Source organism: Rhincodon typus, chromosome 12 (assembly GCF_021869965.1).
Source record: "Rhincodon typus isolate 14 chromosome 12, sRhiTyp1.1, whole genome shotgun sequence".
In the NCBI taxonomy this organism is placed as follows: Eukaryota; Metazoa; Chordata; class Chondrichthyes; order Orectolobiformes; family Rhincodontidae; genus Rhincodon; species Rhincodon typus.
The window spans coordinates 1,452,700-1,468,415 of record NC_063343.1 but is presented as its reverse complement, the minus strand read 5'-3'; the positions used below and the strand labels follow the sequence as shown (position 1 = coordinate 1,468,415).

The 15,716-nt window shown below is 43.2% G+C and overlaps 1 protein-coding gene across 13 annotated transcripts in view; it reads left to right on the top strand.

The window, feature by feature from the left end:
* Positions 1 to 15,455, top strand: part of n4bp3 (NEDD4 binding protein 3) — a 99,712-nt gene extending 84,257 nt beyond the window's left edge. For all 13 annotated transcript variants that reach the window (XM_048603636.1, XM_048603639.1, XM_048603640.1 and 10 more), the window contains 3 exons: positions 891 to 1,346; positions 7,527 to 8,345; positions 10,233 to 15,455. In XM_048603636.1, the coding sequence (XP_048459593.1) occupies positions 930 to 1,346; positions 7,527 to 8,345; positions 10,233 to 10,868 (1,872 nt within the window). In that variant the 5' untranslated portion in view covers positions 891 to 929 and the 3' untranslated portion in view covers positions 10,869 to 15,455. The remainder of the gene's footprint in view (positions 1 to 890; positions 1,347 to 7,526; positions 8,346 to 10,232) is intronic.
* The last annotated feature ends 261 nt before the right edge of the window (positions 15,456 to 15,716 follow it).

Genomic DNA, 15,716 nt, shown 5'->3' with positions numbered 1-15,716 from the left:
AGACAACACCTTCCAAACCCTTTCCTCAGACAGCACCTTCCAAACCCACGACCTCTTCCATCTAGAAGGACAAGGGCAGCTCCACCTGCAAACTCCCCTCCAAACCACTCACCATCCTGACTTGGAAATATATCGCTGTTGCTTCACTGTCATTAGGTTAAAATGCTGGAAGTGTATCTTTAACCACACTGTCGGCATAGCTACACCCTATAAGGACTGAAAGTCGTTCATAAGGCAGTTCATCACCACCAGCTCCAGGCCAATTAGGAATGAGTGGTAATTGTTAGTCCAGCCACGGTCACTCTCAAACAAATTTAAAAAGCAACTGTTCGCAGCTGAATCTTCAGACCCTGAAGATTGAATTGAGGTTGGAATAGATCAGCTGGAGGCGTTGTGGCTACTTCCTTGAGGGCAGATTGGATGATCAATTTATGCCATCAAAATGCGTCCCCAGGTAAAGAGTATTTTTTAAAATAATATTTTTGAAGGTGGTTTTGGCAAAGGCAAGCAACTGTAAAGACTTTGTGAAGAATGATCATTTTATTTCCCATTTACTATGTAATAAGAATCCATTCACATTTTGTTTCATCTGTCAAATAACCTCACGCCATAGGATCATACAGTCATAAAGCCCGGAAACAGACCCTTCGGCCCAACCCCTCCATGCCAACCAGCTTTCCCAAAGTAAACTCGTCCAATTGGCCTGCATTTAGCCTATATCATTCTCAACCTTTCCTTTTCATATACCTATCCAAATGCCTTTGTACATGTGTGATGACTGATAGTATGCATTGTACTCTCCGTGTAGACCTTTCTCCACCTTCTTACCTTAGTCTGCGTTGCCTCCATTGACAATTTACGCTCTAAATGATGTCTCTTCTTCCTTCTAGTGTTACTCTCCAGTGTCTCCCTTGGATTCCTGAGGGTCCATGGCTGCAATCCAAACCTTGTTCACATCCAGTGATCACAGCAGCCATTGCAGCAACCTGTATCCTTGTACCCCAGGCAACAGCAAGTGCATCATGGGAAGCGTCAGTAGTCTAATGGCTGACAAACAGGACCTCCTAGGTGATGGCCTGAAGAGCAACAGAAATGGGAGTGCTCACAGTGTCAGGCAGCCTGATGGGTTGCTTAAAAAGGGGTTAAACCAGAGAGAGTTACTCAACTACCTGAACAGCACGAAAAAGGGAGCAAAAACTGAGAAAAGGATTGCATCTGGGAGTTCTTCCATGGAACGCTGTCGAAAGGATGGCCAACATGAGATTTATGGCAAAACATCTTATAAAGACGGAAAGGAGATTGATTTGTCGAAGAATTCACTTCCGGTTGGAGGGAAATTTGAAAAGGTAGTTTTAAACACAGTACTGAATCTCTGATTCTGGATTGTGAACAGTGGATATTTATATAAAACCTAGAATTGATCCTGGTAAACTCCACAGCAAATAACCTGCCGGTCTGAAAAACATGCATCCACCCTTGTCCTTCACTTCCTGTCACTGAGCTTGTCCTGTATCCATTCAGTATGTGCGGAGTTCCTCCTAAACATCCATATATTGAACATCTACTGCAGCATCTCGATCAAGCTCCTCTGTTACCTCCCTTAAAGAATTTGATCAGTTAGTCAGATGTGCCTCACCCATTCTCCAATCCACGTTGGCTGTCTTGCTTAATTCATGTCTTTTGTCCCTGACAGTAAAACCATAAGAAATAGGAACAGGAGTAGGCCATTCAGCCCCTTGAGCCTGTATGACATTCAATAGAGTCGCGGCTGATCTGACATTCCTCACATCCATTTTCCTACTGGTCCAGAATCTATCTGTCTCAGCCTTTAATATACACAAGGACTCTGCCCCCACACAGCTCTCTGTGGCAAGAAGTTCAAAAGACTCTCAACCCTCTGAGGGAAGAAATTCCTCCTCATCTCTGTCTTAAATTGGCGTCCCTTTCTTCTCAGCCAATGCCCTCTGGTCCTAGACTCTCCCATGAGGGGGAAATATCCTTTCAGCATTTACCCTGTCAAGCCCCATTAGAATCCAATATGTTTCAATGAGATCACCTCTCATTCTTCTAAACTCCAGTGAGTAGAGTTCCAACTTGTTTAGCCTTTGATCATAAGACAGTCCCTCCGTACCAGGGATTATCCTAGTGAACCTTCTCTGAACTGCTTCCAAAGCAATTATATCTTTCCTTAAATAAGGGGACCAAAACAGCTCACTGGTACTTCAGATGTGGTCTCACCAGCACCTTGCACAGTTGCAGTAAGATTTCCTTTTTTCTGTTCTCTAAACAAGGGCCAACATTCCATTTGCCTTCCTGATTACCCGCTGCACCTGGGTGTTAGCTTTCTGTGTTTCATGCACAAGTGACCCACAAGTCAGGAACAAAAAACAAAGAACAAAACAGAAGTACAGCACACGAACAGGCCCTTCGGCCCTCCAAGCCTGTGCCGATCATCATGCCATGACTAACTTAAAAAACAAACCTTCTGCCCTTATTTGGTCTGTATTCCCTCCCTATTCATGTAACCATCCAGACGCACCTTAAATGTTGCCAATGTGCCTGCTTCCACCACCTCCTCTGGTAGTGTATTCCAGGGTCCAATGACTCGCAGTGTGAAAAACATTCCTTGCACATCTCCCTTATACTTTCCCCCTCTCACCTTGAACCTGTGCCCTCTTGTAATTGAAACTTCAACCCTGGGAAAAAAACCTCTGACTATCCACCCTCTCTATGCCTCTCATAATGTTGTAGACCTCTGTCAGGTCTCCTCTCAGCTGCCATCTTTCCAGTGAAAACAATCCTAGTCTTTTTAACCTTTCCTCATAGTCAATGCCCTGGAGACCAGGCAACATCCTGGTGAACCTTCTGTGCACTTTCTCCAAAGCTTCCATGTCCTTCTGGTAATGTGGCGACCAAAACTGCACACAATACTCCAAATGCAGTCTAACTGGGGTTTTATATAGCTGCAACATGGTTTACAGACTCTTGTACTCCATGCCCCGGCCAATGAAGGTGAGCGTGCCATATGCCTTCTTAATCACCTTGGCTACCTGTGTTGCCACTGTTAGGGAACTGTGGGCCTGCACACCCAGATCCATCTGTATGTTAATGTTCCTAAGGGTTCTGCCATTTACAGTATAATTCACACCTAAATTTGATCCTCCAAAATGCATCACCTCGCATTTGTCTGGATTAAACTCCATCTGCCATTTCTGTGCCCAAGTCGCCAACCTATCTATATCCTGTCGTATCCTTTCACAATCATCAACACTATCAGCAATTCCACCAATCTTAGTGTCATCTGCAAACTTACTAATCAGACCACCCACATTTTCCTCCAGATCATTTCTATGTACTGCAGACAACAGAGGGCCCTGTGTTGTAGAGGACCTTTTCTGTTGCAGCTTTCGGCAGTTTCTCTCCATTTCAAATGATATTTTGTTCTTTTGTTCTCCCTTCCAAAATGAACAATTTCACATTTTCCCACCTTATACTCCATTTGCCAACCTTCTGCCCACTTACTTAACCTATCATTACCTCTCTGTAAACTGTTTGTATCCCTTTCACAACCTGCCTCTCCACTGATTTTTGTGTCAGTTTCCAGTACTGGTGCTGGACTGATTGGCCTCTAGTTTCTCTGTTTATGCTTTATCCCTTTATTGAACAGTGGTATGCCATTTGCCGTAACATTTTCCCACAAGACTACTCCAGTTATCTTGTGGTATTTGCCCCTTCTATGGCTACGTGGTGCTGAGCAAGGGCTTTTGAGACTGTTCGCCAGTCCTCATATACCTTTCTTTGTCGTGGACCTACCTAGTGATTAGTGGTTTGAGGCAACACTACTGTAGAGTGTCTACAGAAGAGGTGCTGTTCCTTGGTACCATGAAGCCTTGTTGTGTGATAGTGCCAGGTACAATTACATTAGGTCAGCTATAATTACCAGGGCCTTGGGAAACTGATACAGGAACATCAGCTCCTGTCAAAAGCTTGAGGACGGCTCCTTGTCTCCACCCACATACTATGACATCAGTAGAATGGGTGGAGCCATTGTAACGTGAACGTTTAACCCTTCGAAACCATTGTCTTACACAGCAAACCTTTTATTATCCAGCGCCTATGGGCGTACCAGTTGATGAAATATTCCGGATAATCAAGGCGTATACATAATCAATGTAAAAACACACACTAAATAATAATGTAATGTGGGATATACACATCATTGTTATACTTTATTTACAGCATAAATCACGTGAATAATAATGCAGCTCTGCCTGAAATAAAACTTACCAGCAGAGAACCTTCTCAATTACACCCTTAACTGATTCGAACATCACAGTAGATCATGATATTTGGGGAGAAATTGACTTGAAATGGAATTAGCTGTTGATATTTTGTGTAGCCATTTGATCGAACAACAAGTATATTTACATTGAGGTAAATAAATTTAAAAAAAAAACAATAATAATTGGACAGAATAATACAGTAAAGTTTGTGCCATTTGAGGTATATAACATTTGCTGGTTTATTCAGAGTGCCAGTTGAAACAGAGTTTGCTGTACAACATAAGAAAATCTCCACACCTCCAGGACCACCACTCTATCCAATGCAGATTAAAGAATTGTAATCAATGTCTCTGCTGTCTCTGCATCCGCTTCTTTCAGCAAAATAGGCTATCTTCCCCCGGGCCCAGATAACTTACCAATTTCCAGTTTTCTTTTAAATACATCCTCTATATACATTTGTTACCTTGTTTATAATGCCCTGCTCTTTTAACACAATCCTTCACACCATTCAAATGTGTTCAAAGATGGATGCCACGTATTCATTTAATCCTTTCTGTCATGTCTCCTACGGCTACATATCAGCATATTATAGTCAAATATCTTTAACTTGGTAAGGGATTGGAGGAGAGTGCAATGGAAAATATATCTGCTTTGATCCACAAAGAATGGCTAAAAGTCCTCGTGACTGTGTTGGAAGATCAAATACAGGGAGATTGGCTTGTAAATTTGATTGGATACTGCAATGCATTATTTTGCAAACTTTGCAAACACACTTTTACACACTAACAGCTGGAGGAGCAAGGAAAGTCACATTTTCAGACTGTAAAGTGTGAGAATATGGCAGAAAGAAAGGAGGTAATTTAAGATTCCCAGATGTTAGTGTTTAGTAAGAACTTGAAAGTTTAATTACATCAAGAGGAAAAACCAGTGAAAGTTAAAACTGACTATTTCAGACACTGTCTCAGTTGGGATTCAGCTATGAAGGAGGATCTCATTTGTACAGAGGCACAAACAATTATGGTAATAAAAATGCAAATAACAGCTAAACACTATTTCAGACCTTTGGCAGGTGACAAAAACATGTTGCTAAGACAACAACATTTATCATCTCCTGGCCAGAACATTGCTGCCATTGTTTTAACAAGATCAGAAGAATGTGCTCCTGAATTTTTGTTTGTAATAGAGCAGATTTTATGAGAGAGAGAGTCATGTTCCAGAGCAGCTAAGCCCATGAACAGGATGTACAGTGTAAGAAGTCTCTGCCTGGGCATGTCCCTGTAATCCACTCTGCTGTTATGAAACGTTCAGGGTTAGCTCAGCCAGAAGCAGTTGGATCGTCGACAGTACAGTCCCAACATAACAGGCCCTTCGGGTGCAGGCGAATATCTCTATTTGTATCCCAAGGTGCTGATGATGCTTAAAGTGCATCATTATTCCAGCAACCTCAGCTGGACCAGGAGGATAATGGGTGTCATTTTAGAGCAGTTTTCAACATTCTTCAGAGGATGGCTGAGCTGTGGGTAAATCTGGTGGCTACACTTGTGTGATATTTAATTGAAGCGCACGTCAGTGACGGTGTTTGACTGGAACTTTCCCACAAAATAAAAATCTACAGATCTGAAAACACAGTGTGAGGATAGGATTGGAACCAGCCAGCCTTCAACACTCTTCAGTCATTTCCTATTCTCTCTGCATGTCCAATGTTTACATGCTTACTTTCTTCTGATTCTGGATTTTGTTTTGAGACTTTAGTTTTAACATTTTCTTCTTACGTAAGGCAAGGCAAAGTTCAGATGTTGGGGTTGATGCCATGCCAATGAACCATTCAGACATGCATTAGACCAAGTCGAGGCAGAGCTAATGAAAGTATTGCTCACTAGTTGTACAAGCCCCTCGATCGACTGAATCTGGGTTAATTCCTGCGCATGGAGAGAGTGACCGTAATTGAGCATTGATCGAGACATTGGCTGCGATGATTGAGAATCCAGAGATTGACATTGTTGAGGCACTTCTACCATCTGTTGGCAGTGGTGTTGACACAGGAGAAGGTCCAGAAAGGAATAGCTGCTTCCAGCAAACCAGCTCAGTATGATCAGTGTAACCGCAGGATAATTCTGAGCTGGGCATTCACCAACGATGTGGGAAGCTCGGCTTGGAAAATTTTCCCACAGAGTAGACCCACTTTCTTCCCAGGACTCCTGCCTGCTATGGTTTGGTTCCAGAGAAACCAGGCTGAGGTGGCATTGGGTCTTGTACCTTCAGAACCAGGCTGGGGTGGCATTAGGTCTTGTACCTTCAGAACTAGGCTGGGGTGGCATTAGGTCTTGTACCTTCAGAACCAGGCTGGGGTGGCATTAGGTCTTGTACCTTCAGAGGCAGGTCAGAGGGAGACAAGTGGCAGGCTAAGGTTGGTTAGTTAGTTGTCCCATCCCTCTTTTCTGTGACCCTTCCCCAGTTCTTTTAAAGATTCTTAGATCCTTTAATAGAAACCAATTAACATGGAGGGAGGTGATGGCCTAGTGGTATTGTCACTGGATTCTTAATCTAGTGACCCAGATCATGTTCTGGGGACCTGGGTTCAAATCCTGCCACAGCAGATGGTTGAATTTGAATTGAATAAATATCTGGAATTAAGAATCTAATGATGACCATGAATCCATTGTTGATTGTTGCAAAAACCCATCTGGTTCACTAATGCCCTTTAGGGAAGGAAACTGCTATCCTTACCTGGTCTGGCCTACATATGACTTCAGACCCACAGCAATGTGATTGACTCTGAACTGCCCTCTGGGCAATTAGGGATGGACAATAAATGCTGCGTAGCCAGCGATGCCCACATCCCATTAATGAATAAAGAAAGGGGGAAAAAAAAACAATTCCTTATGTTCTCCCTCCTTGCTCTTTCCATTGACCCCCTGCGATTTCCAACCCCAAATCACCTAACCTACACAATGTCAAGTCTTGAAATGCGCAAAAATAAAATGCACCAGTTCAGAAATCTCTGTTGGTCTTGAAACCATGTAAATGCTCAGTTCCTGCACTGAAAATTGTTGGTGGGGATGTGAATCCCAGAATTGTGCTCCCTTGGAGAACAGTTCAACTCTGTGAAAATATGACCCTTTTATTTCCCTAAGCAGTGTCGCGCACAAATCCAGTGAACTGCAACACAGTGAAGTGTGCCTGTTCAATATCACGCCATTGATCCTGACTCCTCTCCTACCCACCTTCTCTTTCTCTCCACAGTCTCGATTCCGATCCTCTGCCTTCAAGCCTGTGGTGCCAAAGAACTTCAGTTCGATGCAGAATCTATATCCGCAGCAGAGCAAGGAACTGTTGGACAGCACAGCCAGTCTCAACATCTTCACCAAGACGGGCCATTCGTCTCTGAGGAATGGAGAGGAAAAGCAGGAATACTTCAGGAGCGCCAGCCAGGAGGAAGACATGTCTGACTCTGGGCGGAACTCCATGACGAGTCTGCCTCCGTGCGGAACAGGCCTGAAGCATCATGTCGGACAGATCAGTGCTTCCATGGGCCAAATCAACCACATTGGGTCAAGCTACGTTGATGGGGCATCCAAGGAGGCAGCAAACTCAGACAGTGGCCGTTTCTCCTGTAAGAGCATGGCCGCCCTGAACCGGCCGAACCCCCAGGGCCACACGTCGCCATCTTGTGAGCTCTCGAGGTCGATGGAGGATGTGGTCCGGGAACTGGAGGAGCGGCTCCGCGAGAAGGAGGTGGAGCTGAAACACGTGAGGAGGAATTTGGATGAGAGCGAGGACGCCATTGCCCAGGTGTTTGAGGATAAACAAAGGCTGTGGGAGAGGGAGATGGATGAGCTGAAGCGAGTCTATGCCACCAAGCTGCGCCAAGTGAGCCAGCAAGCGCAGTGTACACAGCGAAGCCTGCAGCTACAGCTCTTCAAGGTGCAACAGGAGAAGAGGAAGCTGCAGGAGGACTTTGACAACTTATTGCAGGAATGTGAGCAGCTCAAAGGCCGGTATACATCCTACAGAAAGGAGCAGGACGACTTAACCCCGAAGCTTGAGGAGAGCAAGTGGGAGGTAGGGTTCTTTACTGATGTGGCTGGCCTTTCATTATTGAGCATTTGTTTCCGGTTTTTAACAAGTGAACAAGGGGGAAGCTGAAATCAGGTGAGTTTGTCTACAAAGTGGTACATGCTGTTTTTGTAATTTGTTTCCCTTTCCTTCAGGATCTTCCTGCAGTGCAAATAGAGGCCATTTGGCCCATTGTGCGTGCATTGACCCTCTGATAAGCCTCCCACCCAATCCCCATAAAACTGCATTCCCTGTGGGAAACCCACCCTAACCTGCACATCTTTGGACTGTGGGGGGAAGCCCACGCAGAGAAGGTGCAAACTCCACACAGACAGTTGCCTGAGGCTGGAATTGAACCTAGGTCCTTAGTGCTGTGAGGCAGCAGTGCTAACCACTGAGCCACTGTGGCACCCCATAAATCTAACATAGCAAATGTTGTGATGGTTAAGTTTAAGCCTGTGGGGTAAAGAACTTCACAATTTTTAATTTAAAATTCAGGGATATAAGGAAAAAGCTCAATATTGTACTCAATTGCTCTTTGCTAGCACACATTGGAATGGCACATTGGATTGTCACCATTCACTACTCCAGTAATCTTTGAATGATCTTTCTTTGGTTAAATGCCTTTCTCAAAGGTGCAGGGAGCTCATCAGTTATTGGAGGAGCCGTGGGTGCGGCTGGTTACACATTGCTGATCAGCAGGGTTAGGATGGTCAGTCTTGTTTTTCCTCTCTGGTCGTCTCCCACCTCCTCCTCAACTTCACCTCCCACTCTACTCTCCTGCCCTGAACACAGTGCCTGTCGCAAACAGGGAAAAACTTCAGTGTTTTGAAAAATGTAATCTAACAGGAAGAATCATAAACTCTCAACCCATGAAAGTTTTCATTTTAATACGAACCTGTCGCACAATAGACAGCATAAATTCACACCTGAGCAAAAAGTCAGGAGGATGAGGGAACAGAATCCGTGCCACGGTAATGGTGAAGAACCTTTGTGGCCTCGAGTGAAGTGGGCCAAAGATTGAAGGGAAGCCACTGCAACATAATACTGCCCTTAACCATTTCCCAACTCATTGGGATTTCTTAATGGCCTACATCTACCTACCTCAAATAATCATCCAATCTATCAGGGAACATGCAAAGGGCTTTGCAACAATCTTGCCTGGTCTTTACACTTGCCAGAAGCTCCTACCATATTTTGGTTGTCCCTTTTTCACACAGCGTTGTTTTAATGTTTTGTGCTGTCCATATGACTGGGATGAAACTTGTGATATTTCTGCTCTCTCTTGTTTTAGCACCACACCTGCCCGTATGAGCTCTTGCAAGTTTTTTTTGCTCAGTCAATTCTTATTTCCTGAGACTCTGGATGACCCGACCTCGGAAATAACCTGGCAAAAAGACATGTTGTTCTTCTGCTTCATGTGTAATTTCATTGTCTGGGATTTGTTATAGTAACTAGTCTTTATTCCCCTCGGATATTCACCACTGGCTATTTTCACATTTATTTAGAAAGCACCACTTTTACTCAACCATCAAAGGTAAATGAACTAACTCAGAGCAGCAGAGATATGTAGTCAGGGCTTCCTGACTTTTTCCTATGTGATTGACATTCGAAGAGTTGATGTGGATTATAGTCCGATGTTTATTTGTCTCTCTACCCCTGGAGATCCACTGTTGAGGTTTCTGCTTGGTTAGTTATACCATAATTTGTGGGGTGAATTCCACATCCCTCTTGTGGTTGCTTTAATGAAATGATACAAAGCAATTAAGACGGACTTCAATGAAAATATATATTTTGTATGAACCAGCGCTTGGTGCTCTTGGCTTCAAATGAATAGTTTTCTGTTCTAAGTGGCCAGAACAAACCGCTAACTTGCTACTTGTCTCGTTGCAGGTCTGTCAAAAGGCTGGTGAGATCGCCATGTTAAAGCAGCAGCTCCGAGATTCTCAAGCGGAGGTGGCAGAGAAATTGAGTGAATTGTTCAGCCTGAAGACGCTACTCCGTGAGGTGCGAGTGGAGCTTTGTACCAAAGATGAGCAGTTGCTACTGTTAAAAAACTCTCTGCAGGCACAGTCCATCCAGTTAGCTCAGAGCACTAATGCTCTGCAGCAACAGGAGGAAGCCATTTTACTCCAAGAAGCCTCTCTGAGGAGTGATGGAACGTCTGAAGAGATGAAGACCTTCCTGAGTGGGGAGACGGACGATCTGAAGGCGAGGGGCCTTCAGGCAGACAGTGCTCAAGCCCTGGCCCTCCAGGTCGAGAGGCTGAAAGCAGAGCTGCTGTTGGAGCGCAGGCAATGTGAAGCTCAGGCTGCTAGCTTTGAAATGGAACGGAGCACCTGGCTGGATGAGAAGGAGAAGGTAATCCAGTATCAGAAACAACTGCAGTCCAGCTACTTAGAGATGTACCAAAGAAACCAAGTCTTGGAGCAAGAAGTTCAGGAGATTGCAGCCAAAATGGAACTAGCAGACACTGACGCCAAGCAAACCCTTCCATGGATAGAAAGAATTGAATCCTCTGAAATCTGACAGCGACTGAGCGATGAAACTGTATCACTCAGTGTCTACCTGTCCGAAAGTTCATTTAAAAAGATAATTTCTGTATAGTGCGGGGTTCCTCAACTATATTTTACACAGGGTGATGGGTGTAGCTTTGGGGGCAATAGTGCCGACTTGGGCATGCACAGAGAGGGGATGTCGTCTTGGCAAGTGTCTGCTTTCTGAAAGGGGATGGTGAGGGGAGTAGAGCAGTGGAACGACAGCAAAACAGCTTGGAAATCTTGGGTTCCTTTTGGTTTTCAGACATCATCTGTGCAGGCAGGTGACTGGATATTTCCCAGCTTTAGCGAATGCTGCACACACCTTGCATACTCTTCAGTAGTTGCAAACAAGGCTGACACAAGCCAATTTTGTGTTCAAACCCAGAATGCTTCAGAATGTGAAATGATCAAAGGCCAATATTTTTATACATTCAAAAAAAAATATATTTACCATCACAGCAAAGTGATAAGTTATTGCAATTTCTCTAACCAGTAATTTGAAATCACAAATTAGTTAAATTCCCTCTTCCTGCAGATTAAAAGCTGCAGTGAGGTTAACATAGTTGTTATGTAGTGATGCTGACTTTAGTTATTGTTAAAATTATGATTGTTTAAGTATTTCTCCAGGCCAGTGGAAATTATTCAGAATCTTACGTTATGATTCCAGCTGATATTGTTATTGGACAGCTCAGATCCCAAATTGAAATCTGGCTTTTTTAAATGAGGTGGTCTTTCACTGAAACGCAAACATGCAGTGCCGCAGATTTCGTTTTAATAACACGAGTTTTTTTTAATGCAAATTAGAAGATGAAGGAAACAATAGAATAAACCAAAGTATTTACATACAACACAAGTTTAAAAAGTTGAAAATTCAGTAAGATGCAATCTCATTAGTTCCAATAGCATTCCTTTATTGTACTCATAGTAGAGAGAAGCCCTTTCTCTATCTCCTCTAAAGGACTTAGATTAACTTTAGGTTAACTTTCAATTCCCAGTCCCCAGGATCTAATAACCTTTTCCGTAAGTTTTCAGTCAACTGGTATTAAGAGTTTTTCAGTTTCAAAGTTTTAACCAAACATTTCTGGTCTGGACTTTCCAAACCAACTCCTCCTTACACTGAGGTAGCTTATTTCTTAACAGTTCTAAAATATCTCCCTTATTCAGGAACAATTAGTGTCATCAAAATGCTAGAGTGCAGGTGTTTGGATAATTTCGGACTGTTTGCATTATGTTTTTGCTGCTGGGATCGGGCTTCCAGAACTATTGTTAAAGATTAACTCCCTCTGGCTGTTCTGGTCCTGATCACAATGAGTCTCAATACTCCGTTTGGATCCATAGCAATAAACTAAAAGTGGCCAAAATTTGATGTTTGTCAGTCAGACAACAGGATTTATTCTAGTGTAGCTAAAGGGGTGCATCTCTGGGGTTAAGGTTAAAATTGAATGTTCAGCTGAATTAGGGGAAGCATTATTTTGCATCTCACCCATGCTTTTCTATTATAGTGTCATAGAGTCATACAACACGGAAACAGACCTTTCGGTCCAACCAGTCCATATTGAAAAATATTTAAAATGTCTTTTAAACATTGTAGCTGTACCTGTATCCACCACTTTCTCTGGCAGTTCATCCCACACACGAACTACATTCTAACAAAAAAAAAGCCTCTCATGTCTTTTTTAAATCTTTCTCGTCTCACCTGTCCCAGCATATCCAGCCTCTCCTTATAACTCAAACCCTCCATACCTGGCAACATCCTGGTAAATCTGTTCTGAACTCTCTCCAGTTTAATAATATCCTTCCTATAACTGGGCGACCAGACCTGGACACATTATTCCAGAAGAGGCCTTACCAAAGTCCTGTACAACCTCAACATAACGTCCCAACTCCTATACTGAAAGGCCTGAGCAATGAAGGCAAGCATGCCAAACGCCCTCTTAACCACCTTATCTATATGTGATGCAAGCTTCAAAGAATTATGTACCTGAACCCTTTGGTCTCTGTTCTACAACACTGCCCAAAGCCCTACTTTTAAATGTATAAGTCTTTTCTTTGTTTGTTTTACCAAAATGTAATACCTCGCATTTTAAATTAAACTTCATTTCCCACTCTTCGGCCATTGACCCAATTAGCACAAATACCTGCATTGGGTGCAGGTTTCACGAGGAAAATTGTAAATTTACTGTCAAAGCGCGGGTGTTCCCTGTCAATTTCATTCTTGGCTTGGATTCCTAGTTCTGTTCCAAACCCAGGAATACCTCCTGATGGTCTCCTGCCCTTTCCAGGTTCCATATGGAGCAACTGCCCCAGTTATCTGATGGAATTATATAGAATTACAGCAAGAAACAGGCTGATCTGGTTATGCTTCACTGATGTTTCCCTCCCACCTTGCATGTTTCCTGCTGCTTCCATTACAGTCACCTCAAAATGTGGTTATTTTCTAGTGTGGAGCACCATGTGAGGAATGGTCAAACCACAATGGCGTCAAACCCTACCCTATTTCATAGTTAGACCAGGGGAGAGAGGAGAGATTGTGTTTCTGTTTCATCATGAAATGCCTTCGGCAGATCTTCCACATGTATTTATTTATGAACTATAACATTTAAAAAAGTTTTAAAACCAGGACTGAATGAAGCTGCCCTGTGACTCTATGTTCAACCCTGAATACAGTGGTTTAGATGGTTAGTGCAATTTTAGATTTTGCGAAACTCATAGTTATTTTGTTTCTCTTAATGATGGCCCTTGAGCATTTGGTTACTTGGCCTTGTAGGTTCGGAGCTTCTCACATTTGTTTTAATTTGGAACCTGTCTGAGGTTGATGTGAGAATCGGCTTTGAATTTTGAGAAATCTGGTTTAACCTGAATATTCTCACTGCCTGCTTTCCTGTAAGTGGTGTTTATACAGGATGACCCAGTCTACAGCAATGTAGACATTACATCTCTTTATGAAATCCTGCTCCACCAATGACTCTGGAGGTTCATAAAATATATGCAGCAGGGGGCCGTTTGGCCCATTGTGCTGGTGATACCTCTTTGAAAAAGCAATCTGATTAGTCTCATTTCCTTACAGAAATTCGCATTCCAAGCACGTATCCAGTTCCTTTTTAAAAATTGTTGTTGGTGCTGAGCCCACCTTGCAGGCAGTGTATTCCAAATTTTATCGATTATTTTTAAATAATCATCTCCCCATCTCATTCTCTTGCCAATTAGCTGAAAGGCTCCATTTTTAAATTTGTTCTCCAGATGTGGGTGACCCTGCCAAGGCTGTGTAAGCTCTCCTTTCCTATTTGGTCTAAGAAGGGAGCGACTTCCTTGTAATGGCTCAGGTCCTTATTGATGGAAGTATCCATTTGAGAATGGGTAACCCTGGGTCCTGATCTGATATGGGCCAGGACACAGCAAACTGATCCCAGTCCTTTTCGACTAACGCTGTACAATCTTTTACATTGCCCCGAGCGAGAAAATAGAAACTTAATTTAAAATCCCATCAGCAACATTACTTCTGCTAATGTGACAGTCCATCAAAAGCCATCAGCGTAGGTTATATAATCCAGCACTGGATTGGCCTTTAACCCGTCATCTTGTGAGTTCAAGAACAGAATGTTGCTGCTAAAGTTATGTTGATGTTCCGCTTTGTTCACTCCTGGATTAATGAGGGCTGACGCATGGATTTGGGAGTGCAGTCAGTGAGTGTGTCAGGGCAGATTTTGCTGGTGAAGGTGTTATCCTGTTGAGTGAGAGGAATGCCTTACTCTCTTGGAACCCCTCTATTGCTCTGATATGCAACTCGTCTCTAGTTTCTGATCTTTTCCTTCAGTCATGAGGTTTGGGTAAATGGTGTGTGGACCATTTACCTCAGTAAATCCAGATGGTAGCAACTGTAACAAAACCATCTGGATTGTTAGTTATACTGAGCCTCTGGATGTATCTACATTTGTTTTATCTGTTCCCAGCAACTGCACACATTGGGTTGGAATTATAAATGGAGTTTCCCTTTATAAAAAAAAATGACTGCAGTTTTGAACCAGATTACAGACCCTTCTACACTGCACAGAATTGGAGAAGGTGGTCCTGATCTGAAATCTCCTTATCATTTATCATTTCCTTTTCCCTGCCCCCAGATTGGTTGTCACAATGCATGGCGTATAAGTGTTCTGCACCCAAGTTCAAAGAACAATAAGGACCACATCACCCAAACATGGGTCTACAACCACGTCTGTCCATGTGATCTCATTGGACTGGTATGTGGACTGGACAATACGCCATCTAGTGAGAAGGATATGCATCACGTTGTCATGTCATCTTTCCCACCCATCAGGCACCATTCACTTCCATCGCTAGGTGACAGTACCCTGTTCAAGGTTCATTTTAGAATTCCTTCCCTTTTTTTGTTTAAATCTACCTTTGTTGTAGAAGTTTGAGTTTGATATCTGGAAAACGATAAGACAGTTCGGAAACACTTCGCTTCATGGCTAAGACTGTTTGTGTTAAACGTGATGTTCACTGATCATTCTATGACCAGACCTCCATTAACATAGTGGATCGCAATAAAAATACTTCAAATAAAGAATTACTTACATTAGTGGACTCTTGTTTGGGAGAGTTAATAAGTGTGACAGGGTAAGAAAGCACATACTGATCTCTCACCTGGGTTGGTAATGCTTTCCTGGTGATGTTCCAAGGTTTCATAGGGTGCTCCCTCCATTTTTCACACTGACGCTCTGGTATTTCATCAGTAGCAGAGGAAATGGCCTAGTGGTATTATTGCTGGACTGTTAAACCAGAGACGCAGGTAATGTTATGGGGACCTGGGTTTGAATCCTGTCATGGCAGATGGTGG